The 27,514-nt window shown below is 42.9% G+C and overlaps 2 protein-coding genes across 2 annotated transcripts in view; both read right to left on the minus strand.

The window, feature by feature from the left end:
- Positions 1-1,227: 1,227 nt before the first annotated feature.
- Positions 1,228-16,632, minus strand: usp11 (ubiquitin specific peptidase 11). Its single transcript, XM_036533151.1, has 21 exons — positions 16,440-16,632; positions 13,623-13,732; positions 12,808-12,938; positions 12,387-12,504; positions 11,908-12,053; positions 11,690-11,751; positions 11,238-11,334; positions 10,767-10,940; positions 10,079-10,237; positions 9,639-9,863; positions 9,439-9,522; positions 9,219-9,313; positions 8,925-9,110; positions 8,565-8,671; positions 7,616-8,065; positions 6,054-6,124; positions 5,780-5,892; positions 5,035-5,184; positions 3,368-3,483; positions 2,958-3,046; positions 1,228-2,142 (listed from the first exon to the last, which is right to left on the minus strand). Exons 1-21 carry the CDS (start codon positions 16,544-16,546, stop codon positions 1,969-1,971), a joined length of 2,964 nt encoding a protein of 987 aa, XP_036389044.1. The 5' UTR covers positions 16,547-16,632; the 3' UTR covers positions 1,228-1,968.
- A 9,925-nt stretch (positions 16,633-26,557) lies between these two features.
- Positions 26,558-27,514, minus strand: part of grm6a (glutamate receptor, metabotropic 6a) — a 43,246-nt gene continuing 42,289 nt past the window's right edge. The window contains exon 11 of the mRNA XM_036532811.1: positions 26,558-26,919. The gene's annotated coding sequence lies outside the window, so the exon portion shown is untranslated. The remainder of the gene's footprint in view (positions 26,920-27,514) is intronic.

Consider the following 27,514-nt stretch of genomic DNA (forward strand, 5'->3'; position numbering starts at 1 on the left):
GCATGGGCCACAGAAACATCTCCCCCACCCACACACACACACACACACACATGCCCACACCCACACGCGCACACGCACGCGCGCACACACACACATACACACACACACACACACACACACAGTGAGGGGCTAGCAGCACTGCTCTTAAAATAACCTGGGTTCCAGAGTCTTACAGGTTAAAAAAAAAAAAAAAAAAAAAATCACAGGCTGGTACCTGTGGTGTCATGTAAAAATTGTAAAATCTACCCCAAACCTAGCATTGTCATTTATTTATATCAAAAGATGAGCATACAATAAAATATTCCATCTATTATTAACAAAATAAAATGAAATAACACCCACCCCGTGCCCATCTGATCCAGATGACCAAAGATAATACAACAGTAATTACAATACAAAAATACTGTACAATTGCGCTTTAAAAATCAGTAAGTAAAGAGCTCTATTCAGAAAGCACTTCTCTGCAGGTAAATTTCTCATCTCGTTCTCAAAGTTCTCAATAATTACTTAGAAAATGAACAGGATTAAAAGACAATGCAATATTTAAACTGCCATGTGCCATTGTTTTTTCCTATAATGATAAAAAATACAAATTCTATCTGAATTTGAAAAATATGTATCTGTTTACATAACAAAAAAAAGATCTCAAAAGAAGAAGATATTTCTAAAATGCATGTGTTTGCAATTAAAGAAGTAAGACTAAATGTCATACCTGCTATGAACAGAGATTTAAAAAATAAATAATTGATCACCCCACAGCTGAAAGAAAGCTACCATTCCCCCCCCCCATCTCTGCCTGGATTCAAAATGACTATGCTCCAACACTATGGTCCTTTCAGACCCATAGTAATCATATTGCAACGATTGATAAGATTTCTGTTTAAGCAGTCCCTGATGTGCAGAAGTGAGGAAAGCGGGAATGAACCCCAAGCTGAACTGGAAACCCTCCCAGACTGAGCGGCTTCACCATAAACACTCCTGCTTTGTACATGTCTGATATTTTACCAACAAGCGCTACAAAATCTATGCCTGTAAGTGATCCACACCCGATGGATTTTGTAGTAGCTTGACCAAGGCCCAGATTCATTCTAACAACAATGGTGTTTGGCCTCAACTTTGAATAACTTATTTTTACTAGCATGACCTTGTCTTCCAGTGTCTATTGAGTTCAAAGTGTATAGGTAAAGAGAGAGTTAAAATGGGGGGGGGGGGGGGGGGGGGGGGGGGGGGGGAATAAACTGGCAGATTTCATCATTCAAAGTTGGGCACAACTACAGCATTCCTTTCAGTGCTGTTAAAACGGGCGTGCATACTTACCACTACCCAAAAATCCTATGACCTGAACCATCTAAAGACTGGCTATCGACAATCACTGGCCACACAGAGATAGCACATGGCATCAGTCCAGCACTCCCCACCTCTCTTACATTGCGTCAGCAGGAACCTGGGCTTTGCTCCATTTTTCCTGGGACGAGCAGAGTGCCACTCTCAACAGCCCAGTGATAAACTGAGGACGGTCCTGCAGAACCTGCTGGGGCTTGACTCACTTTTCATGCGAGGAATGTATTCCTCCTACAAAACAAGAATGATTACTGGTGACGTGTCCTGGCTGGCCCTGAACCTTAACCAAAACAGGCCAGGAAACCGCCACGCCTGGACCTGCCATTTTGGCTCTGCGTTCTCCAGTGCACGCTCACCCCTTTGGGAAACCTACGGCCGGCACGCCTTCGGCTTCCTTCCCCACCCCCTCCCGATGCTTGTGCACCGGCCTGAGAATTTTGCCTCCGCCCCTCCCTCCTTATTCAATGCAGAAAAGAGGCAGAAGGTTCAAGTTTCTGGAGTAGAACACAAAACAATGCAAAACATAACAAAAAAACAACAACGGAAAAAAAAAATAACTGCCCCACCAACGTACGAGAAATCATGAGTGGGGAAAAACAAAGTGGACACAGGAAGGAGACGGCGGCTTCAATCCGTCTCCATGTTTACACAGGAAGCGGCCCCATCCATTCCGTCACGGTCAGGGGAAGAGACGCTGTTGGTAGAGTGGGTGGGAGAGGAGGAGCGGTCTCGGGGAGCGGGGAGGGTGGGCTGGCGGATCTTGTCTTGCCGTTGGTAGAACAGGAGGTAGGCAGCATTGGTCTAGACAGGGCGTAGACGAAAAAAAGGTAGTCAGGAATGTTACAAGTCTGAAGAACTGTTAGCACTTTTGGCATGGCTGACTGGTGAAGATCTTTCAATTTAGCTCCTACGGTCATTACATGGACCCAGTAAATTTGAAATGCTTGTGGAAGGCATTTTCCTGGTGGTTATAATTATGGATAAGAGGCCCAAATGATCCTTCAGTGTCTTCCTTTATGCCCCCAACATCTCCTTCCATACCTCCTCATCTCCCACTCATAAGTAGCCTCAGTGGGGGCCCCACTATTATTGAACACTCCTGCCAAACCCTTTCTGGCTCCGAGCTCCTCCCCCCGCATTTCCTATTTTTCAATTGGTTCTAGCCTCATTAGAAGGCCCCTCCCCCCTGTGCCTCCCTATATCACTTCTGATTCTGGTTCTGTATCACTTTTCTGTGTCTACTGTTACAAGATATCACATTCTGTCTCTGCCATGGTGGCGTCTATTGCTGGCCACTATGGACTTAGTTTTCTGAGCTTCTGAAGCGATTTTAAAACCGAAGAGAACAATAAATAAATAAATAAATGAAAAATAACTGACGACAGATGAAACACCAATTGTATCAAAACATAAGTGCAATTATTTGTAAGTCATACTATCATGACAGCCACACTAACATCACGACTATTTCTAATATTACATTGGACTTGCGTTTTTTTTCTCCTTGGTTCTCCACCAGTTCCATTTAAAAAAAAAAAAATCCTACATTCTCGAGTATGCCGCTGTATGGACATACATTCTCACTGTCTATCGGACTGTCAGATCTCTGGACTTACCATGATTTGTTCCTCCCTTGCGTACGTCACCTTGCTGTCGTCAAAGTAATACCACTGTCCGTTGTCCTTGTTCCGTGCATAACTGGTATCTGCAGAGGACCACAGAGACTGGATTATCGCATCTTCTGTTCTGGGTTTCACAGTCACTTCAGCCTTTCCATTGACACTAAACTTTGCTGCAAACAGTGTTAAGACTTTATTTCACCATGGCAAGAAGCTGTCAACAGAGCCAGACATCTAAAGGAAACACAGAAAAGTCTGACATGTATTTGTGGGCTCCTCTATCTAAGTGGGGTCATACAGCATGCTTTGAACGTTTAGTGCAATGCCCTGAAAAATGGGTCCCCACAATGCCAAATAAACAGGTGCACAGTAGACGGAGGGTGACACAGGAAGTGAGATGCACTCACAATGGCCGTCCCTAAGTCCTCCATAATGGTTGGACACAGCTATCAGGTCGTATCGGCTTGGAGGCTCTCCATCTGTACCAGGCTTCCTCAGGAGATAGCCGGAAAAATCCAGGTTTCTGAAATGGACAGAGAGGAGGATATAAGAGTTACGCTGGAGTAATAACTCCCTATTCATCTGAGACATATGTGAGAAGAAGCAATATACTGGGATACATATACTACATTACATTTTTGTCATTTAGTGGACATTCTTATCCAGAGCAACTTATCTAAGTTACAATTTTATCCATTTATACAACTGGATATTTACTAAGGCAACTGTGCATCAAGTACCTTACCCAAGGGTACAATGACAATGCCCCAGCGGGGAACTGAACTGGCAACCTGTTGGTTACAAACCCTACTCATTACCTCTAAACCACATTGCTGCCTATACTATGACACTAACATACTATACTAAGTAACTGTAACATGAACATCCTTTCAACTATCTAAAAGTGGGGCATAATGTTAATAATCTCTCTCACAGTCTGCTCCACTCCTGAAGTAACTGTACAGCACTAAATTTACCTAGCTAACAAACTTTCTAATATCCCAAACTATAATTTACTGATGTTCTTCAGTCAGTCACTGTGTACAAGCAACCAGTAACTTCTATCGTGTTCCTCTAAACTACATGGCAGGTATTCTCAGTGCCTACAGTAGCCATCCATACAGCTATGCTTCCATCTGCGCAGATATCTCTTGTCAGCATGTTTTTTTGCATTTGTTTTACTGGCTGGTTACTAAGTATAAAACAGCAACATTTTAATGTTACACGTCCTGCACAGTATTCATGTTAGGATATGCTGCATAGAGCGTTGTTCCCATCACATTTTCAGAACTGAGGATGCTGAAATGCTTGCTGCTGGCTCATTTCCCGCTGATTGTTCTGCCACTCACACACACACCTACACACGTTCCAGTTCTACACTAAATGTGACACATCAATATCACAGGACAAACAGCCTCAGGAAATACAAACACAATTTAGAACTCTCTCCCAAATGCCATTGTAACCCAGTGCCCCGGTCCATCTTATTTACCAAGTATCGGGGCAGCAGTGTGGCATAGCAGTAAGGAGCAGGCTTCCTTACCAAATGTTCATCGCATTTAGAGGGCTGGAACTGTAACCAGAAGGTTGCAGGTTTGAGTCTTGGTGGCAAATACACTGTTGAGCAAGGTAGGGCATTTTAACTGTTTCATTAACTATTCACTTGAATAAATGTGGGCAGCAGTATGAAGCAGGGTTAGTAAAAGAAAGGTTGATTTGATTTCTGGGGCACTACTGTTGTAGTCTTGGGCAAGGTACATAAGCCACAATTGCCTCAGTAAATACCAAGCTGCATATATGAATAAAATTGTAACCTATGCAAGTTATTCTGGATAAGACCATCCGCTAAATGCTGCTCTTATAATGCAATGTAATGTTAATGAAGAGTGGTTTCGCAGCCTTCATATCCTGCAGTGGGATCAGGGCCGACCCTAAAACCTGGACTCAGATTAGACTACAGGAGATAGTGTTCATGTGCCAAAGCAATGTGTCACTTTCATTCAGCTATGCCACGCATTTCAAACCGATACTGCACACAATGAGGAGAGCATTACACACGCCACGGGCAGCCAACCTGAGCGGGAAGTCCACGATGGTGTCCAGCTTCTCGCGGGAGTACTTGGTATAGGAGAAGCGTTTCAGGTGGATGATGAGGACCTCAGGCAGTGACCATAGGTCGAGCTTCTTCGTGGCCAGCTGGTGCTTCTTACAGGTCGGGCAGTACCTGCGTCACACAGGTGTACTGTTACATATGGAGCCACTCCTGTGACTGCTCACAAAACCTGGCCATGATCCTCTCCTCTTGCACTCACTCTTACCCCACCCCACAGAGCTCAGTGTATGAAGTGGACTCTCACAGGTCTTATACTGTTATGTTTTCGCCACTTAAACACTGCTGTTTACCCATCACTTCAAGTTCTATGCTGTTACTTCTCCTGGCTCTACTGGTGCTCAATTCAGATTACACGCTGCCACTGCTGTGTAACGGCATCCCCGCATGTGTAACGGTGCTGCTGTCACTGCTGTGTAACAGCTGTCACTGCTGTGTAACAGCATCCCTGCATGTATAACGGTGCTGCTGTGTAACAGCCCCCCTGCGTGTGTAACGGTGCTGCTGTCATTGGTGTGTAACAGCATCCCTGCATGTGTAATGGTACTGCTGTGTAACAGCATCCCTGCGTGTGTAACAGTGCTGCTGTGTAACAGCCCCCCTGCAAGTGTAACGGTGCTGCTGTCACTGCTGTGTAACAGCGCCCCTGCGTGTGTAACAGTGCTGCTGTGTAACAGCCCCCCTGCATGTGTAACGGTGCTGCTGGTACCAGGGATTCTCCTCCTCCAGCGTCTCCACTGTGGTGAAGAGCTCGATGCACTGCTGTAGCTGCACCGTCGTCTGCTTGTGCGGGATCTTCATGCTCTGGTGCGTCACGTACTTCTGCAGATAGAAAGAGAGAGAGGGAGAGGGAAGAGGTGGATGGGGGACAGAGGGAAGGAGGGAAAGAGAGACACCACATGAGAGGAGTGTATCAGAGCCTATAAGAGCTCTCTGCATGGTCAAACATCCCCACATGCCCTCTGAGTGCCAGGCCCCCTTACCTCAGCCTCTTTCTCATTGTAGTATTTTTTCTTCATGTCAGGGTCCCAGTCGATGGCCACATATGGCTGGGCTGCAGCGCATACACACAGGGAAACACAGTCACATGGTTAGACACAAACGGAGACACAAAGCATTACTCAGAAAGGCTTCACTGAAAATCCAAACCATTGCAGCATACCACTGTTAGCTAAACTTAAAAAAAAAAAAAAAAAAAAAAAAAAAAAAAAAAAAAAAAAAACTCATTCGATAAAACTGGTGACAAGGTACAGGAATGCATAAATTCAGAGGCCTTTCACGTATGGCAAATTGCCTATGGGGCCTTCAGATATATTATTTACAATGCAGGTGAATGGAAAAAGGTGTGAAAAATGAGCTTGGGTTCACGTTGGTTAAATGCTGTACAACTGCCCTCAAGATATGTGACATAGTTTCCATAATCAAGTACACTTCCCAACATGCAAATATGGTGCTCAAAATCACACAGTTCAAACAAGCGGTCAACCTCACCCAGAGCAAATCTTTAAATAAAAAAAAAAAATAAAAAAAAAAGGGCCTGCCGAAGCCTGAACACAGGAATCCCGGCCATTTCATGCCCTGTGCATGCTCTTTATCCCTGTGTGTGGGCCACTGCAATGTTGCTAGGTTACAACCCCAAGCAGCCAGTGCTAAATGTCAAGAACGGTCAGCCAGTTCAACATTCTGCACAGAAATGTCCTTGTGCCTTTTGTATAAATCATTCAATGGAGCAAAAATGCTTCCAGTGTACACTGTCAAATATCCAAGGAACTATTTTTCTGACACAAGACTTGAAATAAACAGTATGCAGGCAAGCTTAACATCAGTATCCTAAAAGAGTTTATTATCTATATCTAACTCAATCACCACCCTGTTCTCTTGAATTCATTTAATAAATGGCTATTACATAAAACTGCCAAGGTACACAAATGACAGCCTGCCAAGGTACACCAAGGACAGCATAACTCTGGAACAATTATGCTCACTCCTGACCTTAGAAAACCTAAGGCTTTCAGAAATGTTCGACAACCAGCAAGTGACTGAGACCTGGAACAGTCAAAGTTCCAGACCGACCAATGGCTCCCATCAAGTAGCTCCGCCATGAGGTTACAACGCTGTAGATTTCCAATGGATGCCTCACTACAACAGATCATCTTCTGCTATACTGACATCTAGTGGACAAAAGCGTTGTTTTCAAACACATACTATTCTCAATCTGTGAAGGTGAAGAATCTCTTTTTAAAATGCAAGAACCAACGCGCTGACACAAAGCATAATGTAAAAGTCTAACTAAAATCCAGCCGCTAATGCTAACTGGACCACTTAATACATCTCCAACTTCTGCTTAACTGAACTAAAGAAGTCCTCTAGTTTGATGTGCCACGCACACACTCACATTTGCTAAGAATCCTCCATTTACTGAATTAAAGACCCATGATTTTCTTAAAGTTGGGTAGCACTGCTATGATGAAAGTGAAATTCCCTTGTGTAGAGTGTATGTCTTGACCTGACCCCGGCAGCAGGCCGCTCAGTGAGAGACACTCACAGCTAAAGGAGAAGGCGCTGCCTCCCTCCCCCATGCCCCTCTCTGTGGTGCCGTTGGAGTTCACTGCCTGGATGGTGAAGAGCCGCTTCCTGCGCTTGGCGTGGCAGCACTTCCTCTTGGCGTGCCGCTCGTTGGACTGAGGGCTGGGGGGCGTGGCTTGCTCCTTCCCCCCTTCCTCCACCTCCTCCTCCTCTTCCTCGTCTTCCTCCTCGTCCTCCTCGGAGGGCTGCTGCCTCGTCCCCCGCGGGGCCGCGTCGGCGCTGGACCCGCACTCGACGGACGCCCCGTCCTCCCTGCCGCACCCCGTCCTGGGCTCGCTGTTGGACACGCCTCCTTCTGCTTCCTCGGCCAGGTCGCCGGATTGGTTCCCTTCCGATTCGGACCCCTCCCCTCGTCCCTCCCGCTCTCTCTTGGAGGGTCCTGGCTTCTCGCCATCGTCTTCACCCTCGTCTGGGTGGGGAGATGGAGGGAGGAGAGGCAAGGGCAACAATTTGTTAAAATGTTCTAGAATGTTATTAAAATGTTCTTGCAACTTACATAGCTTGCAATTTTTACATGTTTTTTTACATGTTATCCAGAATTTGAGGAAATTCTGGGTTAAGTATGGTCCAAGGGTATAGCAGCAGTGCCCCATTGGAGAATCGAACCAGAAACTATTCAGTTACGAGCCCTGCTCCTCACCACTATGCTATACTGCCACCCTCTATACTGTATATTAACTAAGAAGAAAAATGGCAACCAAAATTCTCTTATTCCCAAAGTCATTTAGTCTGCAGATTGGTTGGTAGCATTAGAGGTTAATAGCAGTACTAAATAGGCACCCTGCTGAATATATTCTGCTGCTGGTAGAGAAACAGATGACGCAGTGACCTTTGTACCCAATCAGACACAACAGTGCACTGTGACACGGAATGCTGATTTGCATATTAATTCTAAAAACAGACTATACCATCGCTCACGCCATTGGTCTGGGACTTGTACAGCTCTTCCTCTTCCTCATCCGCCTCCTCCTCTTCCTCCACCTCCTCTGACGGATCCAGTGGACGGACGTAGCGCCTAAAAGGACACAGAGAGAGCGTGAGAAATCTCGTGTTCTCTCTACATCGGCCTGAGGTGACAGTAACTCAGCTCACCACCAAACACTCTGATAACAGCAGCTTTAATCAGACTGAGTAAAACTCTGCCAGCAGAATATAACTGATCGCATCAGCTCGTCATGGTCGCTGGCGATTCTGTTTTTGTTTATGCTTGGTGGGCCTGTCGGGCCAGCTGCTCGTGAGCAGGGTTTCAGATGCAAATTCGCACTCACGCCAGGCGCTTCAGGAACAGCTGGTAGAGGGCCTCCTGGGAGCACTGGCTGCGGGGCGTGGCGATGAGGAGCGGGTGTCCGAAAAGCGAGGTCCCGTAGTCCCTGTAGTGGGAGCGTTCCCGCAGGTAGAGGGCCAGCACTACCTCGTCCCCGTCCTCCTCCACAGAGCCCCGGCTCAGCTCGTACCTGTGGGCGGCGGGCGCACAGAGGTCAGGGGCCAATCGCTGCCTGCACATGGGTGCGACAGGTACCCGCTGCCGTGCTTTCAGCGCCTCCGCTCGCTTAAATACTCACACAAAGATATCGTCCCGGTCCAGGATGCAGCTGAGATGCTCGTCGGCATGGTAAATCTTGTAGAAGCGATGATTGAACACGTCTGCTACAACCATCTGGAATGAGGGTGGAACCCACACGTTGGTCAGCTTTGCTTTAAAACGCGAGTGTTGTGCCGTTGTTTATTATCATAGCACAAACTGACAAGCTAGCTCCTCTCCTGGAATGTGGGAAAACTCACCTGATTGGCTGGCACATCTGTCGCTTCGGAAAGAGCAGCGCAGAGGTCTGACACTTTGCCAGCTTTGGGCACCACTAGGCGATGCTGGGGGGAGAGGGTGAAATTTAACCAAATTAAAAAAAAGTGACTGGTGCTAAAACCAACTGGCTCAGCAAAGGGGGCGCAAAAAAGGACCTCTCACAGAGGGAAGCGGCCAGTACCTGCACAGGTTCGGCCGCAGGGTCGAGAGAGACAAAGAACACCTCCATCACCCTCTCCTTGCTGACGGGCAGCGGCACGCTCAGGTAGCAGAAGGGGTCAAAGGTCACGGACACCTTGTGGCACTCGGGGCAGACCAGGGTGGACTTGAAGAGCCCGTGGAAGGTGTCCACGATGACAGAGTCATTCCGTCGCCGGTGGTTACGCCATGCCTCCTCTGCCACCTCCTGACGATGGGGAGGACGATGACGATAACAATAACAGTGAGACAACATCTGACCCAAGCCGCACGTCCGCTTTATCTATGAGCTCCTTCTTTGGTTTAGGAAATGAAACCGGTTGTGGCTCTCTGCCCCTGAACAGCAGGCCCTATCAGAGCGTGTGGAAGGCGCTGATAAAGAGTGCGCAGATAAGCCGCGCCCTCGTCTCCGGAGGTGGCTACCTGGTCGGGCCGGCCGTCCGCATCCCTCAGCTCGATGTACTCCTTGTTCTTCACACGGTTCAGGTCCTCGTGCAACCCGTCGAGCAGGAAGGACAGCAGCTCCTGGGAGTCGTGCTGCTGGTAGCCCAGGAACTGGGAGGCAAAGTGGCCGACCTTCGTCTGCACAAAAAACATGCACAGCCTCAGAGCCTCTGCACGTGGATGGCATATTCAAGGCACAATATAAAAACCTACTTAGTCTGCTCCAGAATGCCTCTTCTAAAAGACATGCTGTCGTATTAAGACAATGTCAGCAAGATTACAGTGAACGGGATTCATATTGTTCAATTATTACATTACATCTCACTATTGTCACTGAGTGAGTTACATAGATTGTAGGTTTTTTAGCTGTTATCCATTTATACTACTGGATATTTACCAAAGGCAGTTAATGGTTAACTACCTTGCCCAAGGGTGCAGCAGCAGTGCCCCAGCGGGGAATCAAACCGTCATCCTTTTGGTTATGAGCCCTGCTCCTTTCCACTGTACTACACACTGCTGTCCCTACCCGCTGCACATATTTTTTTTGCCAATAAAAAATTCTGCCACACATCTGTAACAGCACAAATAAGGAACCGGCGACCGTGCCATCTGTGAATTTCCGTCTCTAAGCACTGCGTCTGTGACAGCGTATCAGAGGGCTCCGTACCTTGAAGATGCGGGGCACCACAGAGTAATGCCTCCCCGACCACATCTGCTTGATGACGTCGGCGTAGGCCTCTGCGATCTCCCCCTTCATGCCCAGCGGGTTCGTGAAATTGAGCTCGTCCAGGTAGCCATTGCGCAGGAAGTACTCCGTCAGGGGAGGAGTGTTGCTCAGACACTGCCAAGGACAAAAAAAGGGCGGCACACCTTTCATAAAACAAGCTGTCCAGAAAAGACAGCCTGTTCTACTGTTGTAAAGCCACCATATTCCCAATATTCTCAGTAAGAGTCAAGCTTGTAGCACTTAAAAACCATCACATTCTCAGATCATAATGTACAAGATATACTTGCACACTGAAAGAGCTGTAGCTGAGAAAAACAGAGCATTCCTCTTCCTTACAGGTAGAGGCAGACTGCACAGTGATACATGTGGATCTGCTGGGAAAGTTGTTTAACGGCCTATTTATTAGCTCACCTGCAGGGCGGAGTTCATGAAGCAGGTGTTTCCCAGGTTCGTTAGGCCACACACTCCAGGCTGGCCCCTGTACGAGTCCTGCTCTTCTGAGTTCCTCCTGGAAGCACAACACAAGGGATCAAGGTAAATATCATTCACCATTCGATGCTCTAACAGTCATAGAATTCAAATGAAATGGCTAAAAACACTGTCTTTCACACCTGAACAGTCAACTCCACCCAGGTTGACTTGCATAGCTTACATTTCAGAAGTTCTCAATTTGTTCAGTTGAATATAGCCATATGACACCCAAGACTCAAACTTGTAACCAGCTGGTTACAATTACAGCTCCCTCCCCACTATTAATGACCCATTAAGTGACAATGAGGGAGGTGAACAATAGTTCTCTTTTAGCATTACCTAACACGGCCAAGAGAACTCGCACACTAAAAGGGACCACAGGCCACACTCACATGATCTGGGGTCTGGAACTGGGCCAGGTACCGTCTGCGTTTCTCATCTCCATGATCACCGTCTGCAAGGGAGAAAAAAAGCATGTCACAACACACCTGCATTTGCCTCTCACCTCTCAAAAAAAAGGCGTGAGGAGAAATGACACAGCATGAGGTGTGCAGCTCTTGGGGGGGAGGGAGGTGGGGGAGGAAGGGACGGGGCAGAGAGGGACACGCACCATGCCGGAGCTCAGGCAGGAGTCCAGCACGGTCATGTGGATGTTGCGCAGCCTTTCACAGCTCGTGTCAGAGCTCTTCATCCACAGCCGCGTCTCCGCGCTCTCGGGGACCTCAAACTGCTTCCGCATGGTCTTCTGAATTGTGGCTGCAGGAGAGACGGCAAAACCAGATCAATCCAATGCACACATAAAAACACACACACGTCCATTCACATTCAGGATCAGGGAATAATTTTCCAGTTTTCCCCCAATTAGACGGGATTGGCTTTTTTAAATTTCCTCTGGAAACTGCACTATGTATAGTGCTTTGTGACAATATTAAACTTCAGATTGATGGATTGACACATACAAGCTATAATAAACAAGGAAAACCCAGGGCTTCACCTGATATGCTGGGATCAATCTTACAAATGCAAGAAGAGTCACAGGTGAAATGCCACAGCACAGAGAGACTGGACGTGAGAGCGAAGGGGTCTTACTTATAGTGTCTGCACGGCTGAACTGAGCGGTGAGAACGTTATCCATGTTGCTATGGAGACAAAGGAAGATCTCCACCGGGTAGACCTCTACCTTGACAGTGCTGGGCAGGTCGACCACCTGAAACATGTCAAGGAACAGGAACAGCAAATACATTACAAACGAATACATAATCATTCACGGCATTCATTTAAAATCCACCTACTAGTTGCAACTCGCCAAATGTCATATGTTTGAGTCTTTTGCTGCACTTAATCATGTGGTCATATATTGACAAGGTCAAAAACCTTGAAAGGATTTAGTTCAATTTTCTGCAACTACACTGTTCTAATGCACCAGGTTCTCCATGCATGTCAGACACACCCCAGGCCTTGCTTGCAATCAAAGGCACGGCGTGGGATAACGGTAATCTCAGCTGCTTACCTTGCGCTCCAGGGGAGGCTGGTCGGCCACCATACCGTACCAGGACAGCAGCTTGTGCCACGCCTCTGCGGGGATCAACACAAAGTCCTCGTTCTCCACCAGTCGCTCCTTCAGGTGGTAGGACTCCAGCTCTGCGTTCATGACAAATTACAATTTGCGTCATTCACGCAAACAGGCCCACATAAGATTAACAAACAAAGGAGTCCTTGAACCTTTGGTTGTTAATGCCATGTTACAGTTCTGTTGTTTACTTATTCCACATGTTCCCACTACTACTGAATACTAGTCCAAGTTCTATTAAGACTAATTTCATTTACCCACATTTTGCCACTCTACTCAATGTTATGGATACATCTCACATGTATGGTTGCTCTACATCTGTTGCCCCCTTTACGTCTAACTGCTGCCTATTCAAGATCCTCATGTCTGAAATATTGGCTGTTATAACATTCACTATGTTACCCATTAACAGTTAAAATACAGAAATCCTTTTTTGGGTCTGTATATGCAACAATTATATTAGTCACTTGCAATTGCAGAGACAAGTGCTCTCTGAGACAAGTGCATTCGTTTCAACCCACTCAAAGTAAATGCTGTTCATAGCTTTTCACAATTAGTATGTTTAGTATGAGTACGGTTTGACAGATTCTTTTATAATATACCTGGAGGAGCTTACTTAAGGTGCTACATGTGAAGGCAGAGCAAGAATTCTCTGAAAAATGTCAACGAAAGAGTAGAAAGGCAAAAAAGGGAAAAATCTTTTCTCTGGTCTGCTTTACATTAGGATCAAGACAGCTGCAGTTTGCTGGACTCACCCTCGAAGAGCTCTGCGTTGTCGATTTGCCCAGGGAAGGAGGAGGAGTTCTGATCTCCTGTCTCCACATACTCCTTCCACTGCTCATACCATCGTCTGTCCAACAGGTACCTGCAGCACAGCGACGGGAGGCATTCTGACTCAGTACGTTATCTCTAGCCTCTGATCTCTCCCTGGTACCTACTGCTCTTTATCTGCCCTCAAAAAAAAAAAAAAACTTATCTTAGTCTCTGCTGTGTTTCATCAAATACCTAACTCATTTTTAAACCTGCGCATTGAAAGACCTGAAGGGGTTACCATTTTGCAGTCTATGACAACACTCAGGCGCTGCAAATGTTCAGCTGTTGCTAATGAACTTCCAGTGTACCTGCAACTGCCCCATACAGAGTTCTGGTAGTCACTTACATTGTAATCATCTCTCCCTTATGTGGTTAAGTTTTATCATGTTTGCATGCGAATCCTCTTATTCGTAATTTAGGCACCAAGTTTAAACAGCAAAATACCATGACTTACATGAAATGTTTTACTGGAATACGGGAACAGTCATTTAAAAATTCGTGTAAGAAGAGGAAAACCTAAGCTTTTCCATTCTGAGTCACTGGAAGTCCCTCCTAGTAAACACTGCCCACAGGCAATGCTCTTACGCGAGTTGGTTTCACTTTCACACCGTCTTGGTGACGTGCTTTCGCTTTCTGACTTGTTGAAAAAGGGATGGTCAAATCTTAATATAGTAGGTCTAACAGGTATCACAGAAAATACTGATCCTCTTCCGGCCAACACCCTAAAAGACAAGCTTGTGTCACTCAGAAAACTTGTGTGCCATGTTAAATTCTCTGCATCACTCAAGTGAACTGATCGGGTTAAAGGATAAACGAGCAGGCCATATACAATCTAAACGACCAACAACTTCTCTTTCGCTCACTCTCTCTTACACAAAAATTGCGCGGTATCAAAGCATGAGGCATTTAAATAGTTATGATCACACAACATAGTAGCCTTGTGTTAATACAACTAGGAAGTGCAGGCTAAGCTCAAAATGCTTACAAAAGGTAGTCGCGTCTGCAGGAAATAACTGACCACCGTATATGTGATTTTATAGGTTCATCAGTATGTACCTCCATCCCTGCTTTTGACAGGGATGATCAACGCCTTAGCGATGGTCTCGGTAAATTAACTAGCTAACTTAGCTACCGTAATCGGACAGCGGGAAAGCGGTGTTGAAGAGACTTGTGTGAAAAATAAATAAATAAAGCTCGCTAGATGCGTAGGTTAGCAAGCTACTCAGCTAAAACTCCAGCTGGAATTACCAAGTTAAAGGACAGTTCGCAGTACACCTAAGATAAGAGCGTCCCGAGTTTACAGTTAGCTACGGTTTCAGCAGTTGCGTGACTGTCAGACATCCTTTCAATAACAGCTAGTTAATGTTGAGTCAAGTCTACCAATTCACTAAATTGCGTATAAAATTACTCCGATGCAGGTCTACCTAGCTACATAAAACAACACAAACTGAGAGCTAACTGCACTGCTAGCTAGCCAGCCATCACTGACACTAAATGTTTCCGGAAGCTAGCGGCTACCTACTAGAGCAGCATGTGTAAGATGTATTCCTTTCCCCTGTCAGATTTGAAATGAGAATGGCTAACGTTAAGCTACGTTTAACAAACTTATCCAGCTACCTTCGCAGCTTTGCTTCTTGCGTTGCCTGTGTTTGTTCAACGCTGTAAGACGAATGCCAACTCGCTGGGTTTAAGGAGGTGGTGGTATCAAGCTAAATGTCTCCGGGCTTTAAATGCGGATAAGCTAACTGGAGAGGTCGCTAACTAAGTAGCGGGCTGTACAGCTAGAGTAATTTCACCTGTATTTAAATTCTGACGTAGTTAGCACGCTGGCTATCGGGCAAGTAGCTGCGTTTTTATAGAATCTATTATACAGTGTGATCCTCTTAGATGTGCGGTCAGGTCAAAATCTGGACTTTTTCCACCGCGTTGTCACATCTTACTACCTATTTGTCGTTAGATAACTAATTAAGCGAGATGGTGGCTCTCTAATGTTGGCTAGCTAGCTATAAACAGTCCCATTCCTATACTGGGAAATTGGGTAGCAAGCTAACTGGCTGGTGAACAACTGATTGAAATGAAATAGTTTTTGCACATTACATTGTCAAGCTGGCAAATGGTTTATTATAATTAGAAAGCTGGCTAGAGAGCTTACTGAGTGCCTGCCAATGAAAGTAGCACTTCAACTATTTCATTTTCACTTGGCATAGTCTGCTAGCTTCTAGCTAAGCAAGCTAACGACAAGACAAGATAAGGACGGAAGTGATTGTCCAAATATGCGAATATTCAGCACAGCCAACTATGATAGGAAGCAAGCTAGTGGAAGTGTCCTGTGATCAGGGACGTTTGTTTCAGCGATCTTCCTTGCAGTCTGTCTAGCTAAGCGAGGTGATGTTGTCAGGTCGGTCTGACACACTGAATAATTGATTCTAAAAATGCAGCTACTTTGCTTTGCACGGTAGCTAGCGTGCTAACGACGTCAGAATTTAAATACAGGAGATATTTACTCCAGCTAAAGAGCCAGGCTAGGTAGTTAGCACCCTCTCCAGTTATCTTAACCGTGGTTAAAGGCTGGAGATGCCGAAAAGACATTTAGCGAGGTACTACTAGCTTGTAATACCCACCACTGAAATCATCAGGAGTGAAACCCTGCTAGCTAGCAGTACACTAACCCTCCGCTGTAGCTAGGCGGCTAGCTAGCTAGCTAGCCGTACTGTCGGTGATCAGTAGGTCCTCAGTCAGAGGGCGGGCAAGAGTCTTACCAACTGTCCCCTGCGCGGAGATCATGGTTCTGGACGAGAGCTTCTATATCTCTGCGTTGGGTTTCCAATCCAGGCGGCTCTGCAGCGCCAGCGGCAGTCGCAGCCATGATAAATCATAAATGACTGGAGTCTGTGCGCGTAAGGAAAGCATTCAACTCATCGGCGGCGAAGAGAGAACCGGAAAACCGGAACACCGGAGCGAGCGCAGGAAGAAGGAAGTGATCGGCTGATGATGACTTCCTGGTAAATGTAAGGGCGTGGCAATAAATGTAATGGATGTGGTATGGAAATCATTGTCTTGTCTAATTTTAAATTATGTGGGCCAAACTGTTATGTATAACCTGACTTTATTCTGTTGGCTGTCATTTTAATGGCAGCCCAAATTAGTGAAATCTGGGCTATTTCATCATAAGACTTTCCCAACAGATGAGAAGTCACCACATCAATTCTCGACCGTGTATGGTCCCTGGACAAAAACGGCCACTAAATAAATTCATATATGTCAATAACACGTCGTAACACTCACTCATTCATCACACATTTGGCACGTTCATGACATAGCTTCTAGCCATGTGCAAACATTTTGTCTTAGATGCAGAAAGTGTTTGGTCACACCCTGCCAAAGCCAGTGGCTATAAAACAGGGCTTTTCCATGCAGGTTCACTGCATTGCTGGACCCATGTTCAGCATATTTATTGGTAATACTGTTAACAGGTACATAAGATTTTGTTGTTGTTGTTGTTGTCTTAGGTCATTAGCCATTTATCACAGGTACATAATGTCTCACCCATTCACTTGTTCACCTCACTTTTGGCACACATATCAGGAAATGCTTCTAGATGTGTGCAAACTAGTTTTCTGAGCTCTTGGCCACTGGACATGCATCACATATACATATTGTTTCTGTAGATGAAAAAGGTAACAGACATATCTACTGTATCTTGCGTTGAAGTGTAATGCATGTTGAAATTATCCTCCATTGTACCACTAGAGGACACTGTAAGCAACGAGAATGTGACACTAAGGTAAACCATAAAGCTAAGGACCTCCGTGTCATCAAATGGTCTGTACCAACATATATTGAGGATACCTTCTGCTTTATTACATACACTATATGGACAAAAGTATTCGGACGCCTGACCATTACACCAACAGGGACTGTAATGACACTGTATTCAAATACATATACTTTAATATGGAGTTGGTCCCCCTTTTGCGGCTATAACAACTTAGACTCTTCTTGGAAGGCTTTCCACAAGATTTTGGAGTGTTTCTGTGGGAATTTGTGCCCATTCATTCTGTAGAGCATTTATGAGGTCAGGCACTGATGTTGGACAAGAAGGCCTGGCTCGCAATCTCTGTTCCAGTTCATTCCAAAGGTGCTCGATGGGGTTGAGGTCAGGGCTCTGTGCAGGCCAGTCAAGTTCTTCCAAACCGAACTCATCAAACCACGTCTTTATAGTCCTTGCTTTGTGCACTGGGGCACAGTCATGTTGGAATGTCTTGGTATGCTGAAGCATTAAGATTGCCCTTCACTGGAGATAAGGGGCCTAGCCCAAACCCTGAAAAACAGGTGTGGCCAAATACTTTGGTCCATATAGTGTATCTCTTTACCCATTTTGTACAAATTGCATTATAAATTCAAATATTCTACACTATTCAAAAGAGGAAACTAATATATTTGGGTGACCAAAAAGACATGCATGAGACACATATCAATATTGTGGCCTAATAATTTCATTCTACTGTATAAGATAACATGAAGGTTTCATTATAATGTTTTCTCTGACTTGCACAATTAGGCAGTGAGCTTGATTCATGTGATGGGATTTTATATAGTGTGATAATAGTCGGGAATCCTGCATATGGCATATACTTGGAAATTGAAAAGCTGGCAAATGCCAGTAGATGTCAAGAGCTGTCAGGGGAGGCATACTTCTGCCAAATCATCTTGATTGTTATATGTATTGAAATTAATTTATTAAAGCATAGCATTATCCTAATTACAGCAGCAACAGCCATGCCATTTTATGAATCAGATACTGGTTTTTAGAGGAATACAACTGCAGCTATCCTGGTTCATGAAACCTTTGTAAAGTAATTTGTAAAGTAGTGTGCAACAGACATATTTCATACTGAGCTAATGGAATTTATATAATAAAGATAAATGTAAGAGTACATTGTTGCAACCTAATAAAATTGCGATGATGATAGTGTGTAATAACTTTTAGCAAAAATGTGGTAAATCCTATTAATGTGAGGAGAAGTGTCTACCACCAGATGGCAGTGTTTATTGAAGTTTTGCATGAAAAGCTTGGTTTACTGACTGCAACTTAACCGCAAGTTTCTACTCTTTAGAATGCGATTGTTCATCTGCCATATTCTTATTTACAACCCCATAACAAAGCCCTTTGCAGATCTTCTCAAGTCCCAGTTTCAGGTTTTTTTTATTATTATTATCAAAGAATTCCACAGGGGAAAGAAGTCAATGTACTATAATAATTATTATACATACATCTCTGCTGCATTGGCCTCAAACAGTCTGATGGATAAAGAAGATATGGTGTTATTTTAACTTTTGATCATGGTTCCATAATGTAATAGAATCAAAAAGCAGGAAAAATCCCCAAGGGCCAATCTAGCAAAGAGGTGATCGAATGAAACTCCTGGAAAAAAATTCAATACAAAAATAAATCCTACATGTGTAAGTGATCAGAAATGAATTTGCAGTCAGTCAATTAGTGTTAAAGGTTTGGGAGATGGTCAGCAGTGGGCTACAGGGGCATTGGTCCTTCATTGGGGTGGTTTTCAGGATAGCCCCATGGCTTGTGGCTATTGAACATCTCGGATCTATTGTCATGAATAGCAGTTCATATCATGGATAAGACTGGCTGCATAGGTATGTACAGATATATATTTTTTTTTTCATTACATGCATATAGACTTAAGTAATTAATGCACGGTGCAGTTTGGACTCCAGTCAAAGTCCAGTTTTAATATAGTTTATGTGTCATCCTCCTATGGTCATCGTTTACGATAAGTATTATGAAAGATACTGTATGTTATCTGTCTGCTAAAGATGCTCAGAGTGGCTCCATATCTCAGGCACACCAGTGTGGGGCAGTAGCCATTTCCACACTTGCACATAGCCTTTATAAATACAAATGACAGACCATCCACTCAGTGGACCAGCTTCCCACAGCTATCCTATCCAGTCATTTTGCATTATAGCCTGCTGCACCTTTACGTGACTCCCTCCTGTTTCATCTCCAGAGACAGCCTCACACACACGACAGCCCCATACATCCTTCCCCTGTCACACACCTGTGTGCTGCTGCCATCAGCATTGCCATTGAAATCAGCTTCATTACTGTTGTTTCAAAATCAATCTCATGGGCTGTGGCAACCCTGAACTGGATGCAGGACTGGAAAACTTTTTTTTTAAACTACAGTATTATCAAGGCAATTAACAGGGACTGAGTCAATAATAACATAGCATCACAGTATATACTGTAGTATAGTAAGAGTAGAATATTATCAGCAGACACAAGAGCAGCTTGATCTTTCAACTTGTGCTTATTATATGCAAGAATGATTGTGGTTTGCATTTCACATTTCTTGACTACCCACAGTTAGTAAATGTGCAAAGAGGCTTTATGAGATATTAGCTTGTGGAAGCCTGTGAACAGTGCAATACATGTTGATATTTACCATAATGTTGGAGCCAAGAACATTAGGTTCCCTGACTAATTTTGTTGCATTCGTATCCCCTTTGCGGTGGACTCTGTGTGGACATAGTGCCTTTTTATCCAGCAGCCACACACAGACTCTGGGGGAATTTGCAATGAATTATGTAAAGTGACCAGAATGCAATTCCCTTTAACTTTCATTAATATTAATCCCTCAGCAATGCCACTTGTGCCTTTCATGTGACAAAGTAATACTCCACAGCACCATGCAAACATTCATACATAAAACATTTTTTTCCTTAAATCTCCAAGTTGCGTTTTATGATGGATAACACTATCTGTTCATTTAAATGTCAGTGTTTCTTTGATTTTAAATGCATCTGTACCAGTAAATTCTTTTATACCATCTATATTTTTTCCTCACTTGGGATAACAATAAAAGCCAAGCATACCAGTAAAAGCAACTGCATTATTAAAAATCAGTTGAAACAGCTAGGTTATATGAGATTTCAAATGGATTTTAAGTAATTTTCTGAAACCACAACCATTGGTCAAGAGTGCAGTAATGCTTATTCTTTCATCTCTTTGCTTACCTCCATTTAAGCGTTTAAAAAAACTGTTTCTGTTTTCTTATAAATTGTCAATTGTGATTTCTGAATGGGATTTCTGAGCTGAGTATAAATGGATGCTCAAGTGTGAAAGGAACTCATTTGCATTGATTTATTACTGTTATCAATCTGTATCCCACATATAATTTTGGGCAGGATTCCTCACTAGATATTTTACATGTACAGCTGTGTGGTCTTCCACTGTAGGTGTATAGTTCCTTTGCTCATTGAGTGTCTTTGAGGAACTCGACGTCTTTCATGGGAACCCAGAGCAACCTGTCAGTCTGGTTGTTGTTGATGGCACTGGCACTTGTTGAGGAACTGCAGATAGAAGTGAGGGAACAGTTGTTCCTGGCATGACCTGAGAAGGCCTGTAGAGCTTGTGACGAAGGCACAAAGTACGGCTAGAGAGAGTCATGGACTACCTGCAGGCAGAGATTGAGTTGCAGAGAAGACCAGTACTTAGATGTTGATTGTAATTCACATTAAAAAAATCTTTAAGTACAAAATGGGAACTGCTGCCAGAGATCATCACCCTAATGAGTCTTACTCCATGTTCGGCATAATAACTATACTGTGTGTGGAATTGCTCATACAATAGTATTATTGATTTTTTATTGCTGTAAGTTAGGGCCTTGAGCTTGCCATTACGTATCCTTGTTTGCAGTGGTTCCGCAGCATAATTGCCTTGCAGCTGCTATCACACATTTTATGTGTTAGATTTCAGGGGTGACTTCAGAACTCTCAGGGGCCTCACATTTTGTATTGCAGGGCTTGAAAGTGAAAGTGTGTGGCTGGGGAGCACTGGATCAACCCTATGACAAAGCTACCCTATTATGCCTGACTGGGCCCAGAACCGCATTCTGTTCAGTAAAACATACACAACATATTCTAATGGAAAATTCTCCTCTTGTCCTGATCATTACAGTCAAAGTTTATGAAAAGCAATGAAGCATAAGCCAGATTAAATGTTGAATGTTTTGCTCTCAGCATGTAAATAAACCATAGACACTGAAGGTGGGCGAAACCAAGTACTTGTCTGTGTCTGTCATTGTGTTCATAGATTAGTACCAATGGGAATGCATCCATAACACAATGCTACGTGTGAAGTAATATTTATCCAGAGAGAAAAATTTGTAGTGGTGGTAAAAGTACTACTTTTTTCTGAAACTTATTTTTCTCTTTACAAAGGACTCTGACTTGCATGCTTGTGTAGGTGGTGATGCCAGTGGTTATTACCCTTGATCCTTGATGATTAATTTTTAAGTTTCTTTGACAGAGCAAACGAGGAATCGCATTCTTTGGAGGAAGTGCAGAATTTAAAATTCTCACCTTGAATAAGTTATCTGTAAAACACTACAATTCAGAATTGATTCTCTGGCTTTTAAGCAAACAACTATGGCAGTATATGACAAAAATGAAACAGATACAACAGCAATGGATATTTGTCAGAGGAAAGTTTTTGTTTCGATTATATGAACTTTGTGTGCGTGTGTGTGTGTGAAATAAAATGCATTAAGCAAAGTACTGAGAGAAAACTCCCAGAGGGCACATATTACATAAATAACTCTGTAATAGAGAGACAATGCTAATGTACTTGAATTTGAGGATGGTAGTGAAAGGGAATGTGGGAAGAGAAAACATTCAGTTCGGTTTTATTATTAAAACATTTATTCTAACATGCACGGTAGGCATACTTCCAACATAATGCACCTATGCTCAGTTCTTGCACCCATCAGGGAAATGGCTTCTTTTTTAAAGAAAAAATATTCATATAAAATGTGGAGACAACAATGAGAGAGCATCTTTTATTTATGTACACAACAGAAAACCTGAGTATCATATAAAAAAAAATGATGGTACATACCTTTACAGAAAGTGTCAACTTTTCTTAACCTCATTCCTCTTAACTACTAGATGCTTTTATACCATTGGATGACATGTTTATATATAATTTACTAGGCATCCAAGTTAGAATGTCAAGAATCCATCTATTCTTATTTTGATATTTCATGTCTTCCTGGCATTAGCAGCATTTTTGAACTATTCAACCATTTTTTTAGTCAGAGGTGTTTTACTGCCATAAGAAACTAATGAAAAAGTCAGTTCTAAAGTTTTAAGTCACTCTCTGACACCAGTTGGATTTGCTGGCGGCGCACTGAAGGGTAATCTTATCAGAAAAGACCGACACCCCCAAATGGCAAAAGTTCTTTGACTTGTGGCTTTTTTTAATCATAAATGCTAATGGATGGGACAAATAAAAGCAATTCAATAAATAGATTCACAGCTCTAACATTTTCAGACATGAGCAAAATAAATACATAAGAATAAATCAAACATATAAAAAATAAATTAGCATTTCAATACAAGGAAACATTGTTTATAGACTCTTACCACAATGTGCTTGCTGTTGCACTGACCCTTTTTTACATTCCTACTTTACAGGTAGGTATATAGATAGAAGTGCCACCTTCACATTTTTATATAACACTGCTTCTTTTGGCATGGCTGATGTACTTTTTATACACGCAGGCACTGCCTTGCCAAACACATCCCCTTCCAAAAAGTTAAATGTCAGCATCCACAAACTAGCGGTGGGAGACTGCCGCAGGATGAACCCTGAAATGGGCGGTGCTATCAAATGACTCCTGGTTTGAACCAATCAGCGTGGAGACTGGTTCAAGTGAGACAGAATTTGACAGTACGCTGTCACCCGGATCTTTATGGGTTTCAGGGTAGCCTCTCTTCCCCCATCATCATCCCCCCCACAAACCAAGGAAAATATCAAGTTAAAAAGTCACTATTTCTGTGTAGCAGACGCTGTTCTGTGCCATTGAATGCATTTGATTTCATCTTCGTTTTGGCAACATGGCACATTTCCACACATGTCTGCCAAATTTGAGGGAAAAAAAACAACAAATGGTTGGTGTAAATGTTGGACCACTGGAAGTTAAAAACAGCACAGTGGGCGGAACTGCAGCATGCTCTTGTTCCAAAGGAAGCTTTGTGGTTAGAACCCTTTTGTGCATGTCTGTATTCTACAATCTGAATGTGTAACAAATTGAACTAAACATGTCCGGCGACGTCCAATTCATTCACTGTAGATTTAGCCAAACATACAAAATATGGAATGTAAGGGTTTTACAAGGTCTTATCTAAGGCATCATACATTTATAGCATACTCATATCTGTTAAGGATATGTCACATGGGAAATCACTCTTTATTATGCAGAGGTTTTACTCAATGCTTCATAGTGTACTGCACATACTATGGCAATACACAATGCTTCTCCATCATGAGTTTCAACCTTCAAGACTTTTACTAAACAGGTACCCAGGTGCACTATCCATGCTCAAGTCTGCCACATGTCCTACACCCTTCTGCCTGGGTCTCCACCCTGTTTAATTCTACCTGCACTATGTGAGGGTCAGTATATTCCAGTATATTACTATGGAGAGTTCAGTGTTTTCCTGAAGAAAACCGAGCTAAAAGCATGATGCCTTGCTTTTCTAACACTTTGTTATGTTTTATTTTCCTGTTACGTTTGGAAATGCATTATTTTCTAAGTGTGAGGCAGCCATATGTAACCAAGAAGGCAATAAAGAATTGCCATGAAAAGAAATAAAAACACTTTTATTGAAGATCAAAAGTGTGCCCGACTATCTATATACCTGTTGACTTAGCATGTATGAGAATCCAATGGGTCTCCAACATGACTGACCATGGAGAACTCCTACAAGCAGTTCATGAAATGTCATGGATACTACTACACTCTGTTTTCTTGCTTTAATATAACTGAATTCCCCATACATGCGCTTATCTGTACCACACACACACCTTTACATTTGAGCATAATTTTCATAACACAATTTTCTTTATACATTCTATATAAATATTGACATTGGAACCTCACATACTTTATTGCATACTTTTATTTTACTATGTCAATGATGTTTTTTCATGTGTGCACATGCAAGTTGCCCTGGCTAAAGGTGTATGGTGAGAAAATAAGTAAGTATTTAAACAATGATAAGCCCCTGGCAGATGTTTCTTTTTACAAAAGTAGCAAATCATATGAAATGCAGTGTTAGCTGGTCAAAGAGGAGAATACTGAAATTTTTTGATTTATGTAAATACTGATCAGTTTTGAACTATTGGATTGATGTGCCTTTGGAGGTACTTAAATGGTTGTTCAAACAAGAATGTCTTGCGTTTGGCCCCGGTTCTGATATATTTTGCATTCTATTGATTATGGTCAAAATTAGGCAAATGTACTGCACTCCACTTACAAGAACCACAGTCAGACAGGTTGATTGGATTCATAGTGTTTGATTCTGACCTTTGGGCTTTTTGCTTTAAAAAACTTGTTTCCATTAATTAAGAAATGTCCTTAGTAAAAGTACTCAGATGTGGAAGGAAACATTTGAAATTGTCCAGACTTTCACACAATCCTTTACTCACAAAAATAAAAATAACATGACACATGTTACATATTGAATGCCACTGCGAGCTACAATGTCAGTGCCCTTTATCTAAATCACAGCATGAAATACTGTCTCTATGGTAAGTGGCACTGTGGTACCTTGCCAGTTCAGTTTTGTTGCATGATATTCATGATGCTCATGATGTGGAGCCTTCTTAGCTCTTCATAGACCACTAAGAAACTGTTGGCTGTGGAATGCCCTACGATCAGCTGCATTCACTGGTATTAAGACAATGGTAAACCTCAAGAAGGCAGCATTTTCATCTGTAGAATGGATCTTACTCTTTCCCTGTCGACTGGCATGCAGATGTTTGCTGCAAAAGTGCAAAATCTTTTTCTCTAATTATTTTACATGCTAGACGCTTTGGTAACTAGGATGAGTGAAGAGATACATTGCACACAAATTCAACAGCTTTTTTTTTTCATTAATTATTTACTGTATTACATGTTGTGAGTGAGCCCAAATTTATTCTCATATGCATTTTGCTAGATTCTTACAAAACATTTATAACACAACATTAGTATAGGGAGGACCTGACTCTGACTCTGATCTGCTTTTGATCACTATATGCAGCTGAATTTTTTTATCAGTGTTTCTTATAAGTGGAGTGCAACATACCATTATGCAGCCCAATGAGCTGACATGAGAAAGGTTTGACCCGTTTCTGTCTCTCTCTCAATGTTTTTACATTTAAGGGGAAAAGGAATTGCGTTGTAACACTCCAAGGGCGGCAAGACTCATTGGGGGATTGATTAAATACAGTTAAATACAGTTTTTGCCTAAACCTTCAATAACAAATTTTGAACGGTTACGTTTTTGTTACTAAAGCTGACTTCTAGGTTTAATGAAGCCTTTAAGTCTGTGATGAAACAAAACTTTGGGTAAGTTATGACAAAATAAAAACTCAAATTCATTCTTGATAATCTAGTCAGTGGTTTTCCTGTATCACCTCCAAGCTGTTTAAATCCACCGGCACAGTAGATTTTTGCTATTATTACCATTATGTCCTAATTTACAAAAACTGCAATGCTCTCTGATATAAACACATTTAAACACACACACATACAGACAAACAGACAATCCATGCTGGGATGTTGGTGGTCCAAGCACACAAAAGAAAATCTGCAACTACACTAAATTGATCTCAGGAGCGATCCAGTGTTCTCCTGTCTAAAGGAGTTGCATCAAAGATTTTCAACAACTTAGCTGATCAACTAAAGCACTAAGAAAAAGAGAACATCAAAGGGATTTAGAAAAATCTTTTTTTTTTCAGTATTTTGATATATAAAAGTAAAGATCCATGCTCTATTCAGCTCTGTCAATACGTACCCTGTGCTGTGTTCTATCATTATACATTTAGCCTTCACATTTGAGACGGAATGTTTCACCTCCCTCATACTTACGTTTGGATCATATAGAGCATTTCAAGTTTAGGGAACAGAGACATTTTCTTGTCATCTTTTCTTTATGGTTTCTATTAATCATGTAAAATGTCTTCATTCCAGGTCCATTCCATTTACTTCCCAGGTTTTTCATATTTTTTTTTTATTTTTATTTTTTTTAAGTTGTAGTCAGTGTGATTGCATGAAAAACAGGCCTCTCCTCTTCTTCTCCAGACATGAACCATCCGCCTGCCTGGGACTTCAGCTATCGTTCGTCAACACTACTGTGGTTGGACTGGGCCAATCAAAGGGTTACCTGCAATAGGGAAAGAAGCGTAAATGAGATTAGTATCCCTGAGAGGCACAGAAACATAGCCAATTTATCCACTCCTGTTGATGTTAATTCACCGTCTCAAAGCATTTACACAAACACCACATGGCCTCATATTTATTAAAGTAAGTTACATGTGGATCTTTTATGAATGTCGTCTCAAATTCTTTTGGTTTATGCACCAAACAGGCAGCTGTGCTGTGGAGTGGTTAGGGAACTGAGTGTGCAGTCAGGTGGCTTGAAGTTTTATTGGGACACTGCTGTTGCACCCATGAGCCAAGGCACTTAACCTGAATTGCTTCAGTAAAATATCCAGCTGTGCAAGTGCATAGCTTGTGGAACAGGTAATCTATGCAAGTTCCCCATGAATAAGGGAGCCCGCTGAGCAGATGCGATAATATCAAAACGGCTTTCCCCTCCAATACGAAAAACTGAATATCTGTTTTCTTCACATCCACAATTATCATTAGGCTTGCCAGGATTTGAGTTTTATCTGTAAATGTCAAAACTCCAATAGACCAAAGGAGAAAATGCCCCCATGATAATACCCAAAAGTTAACAAGTGACCATAGTGAAATTC

The sequence above is a fragment of the Megalops cyprinoides genome, chromosome 7 (assembly GCF_013368585.1).
Source record: "Megalops cyprinoides isolate fMegCyp1 chromosome 7, fMegCyp1.pri, whole genome shotgun sequence".
In the NCBI taxonomy this organism is placed as follows: Eukaryota; Metazoa; Chordata; class Actinopteri; order Elopiformes; family Megalopidae; genus Megalops; species Megalops cyprinoides.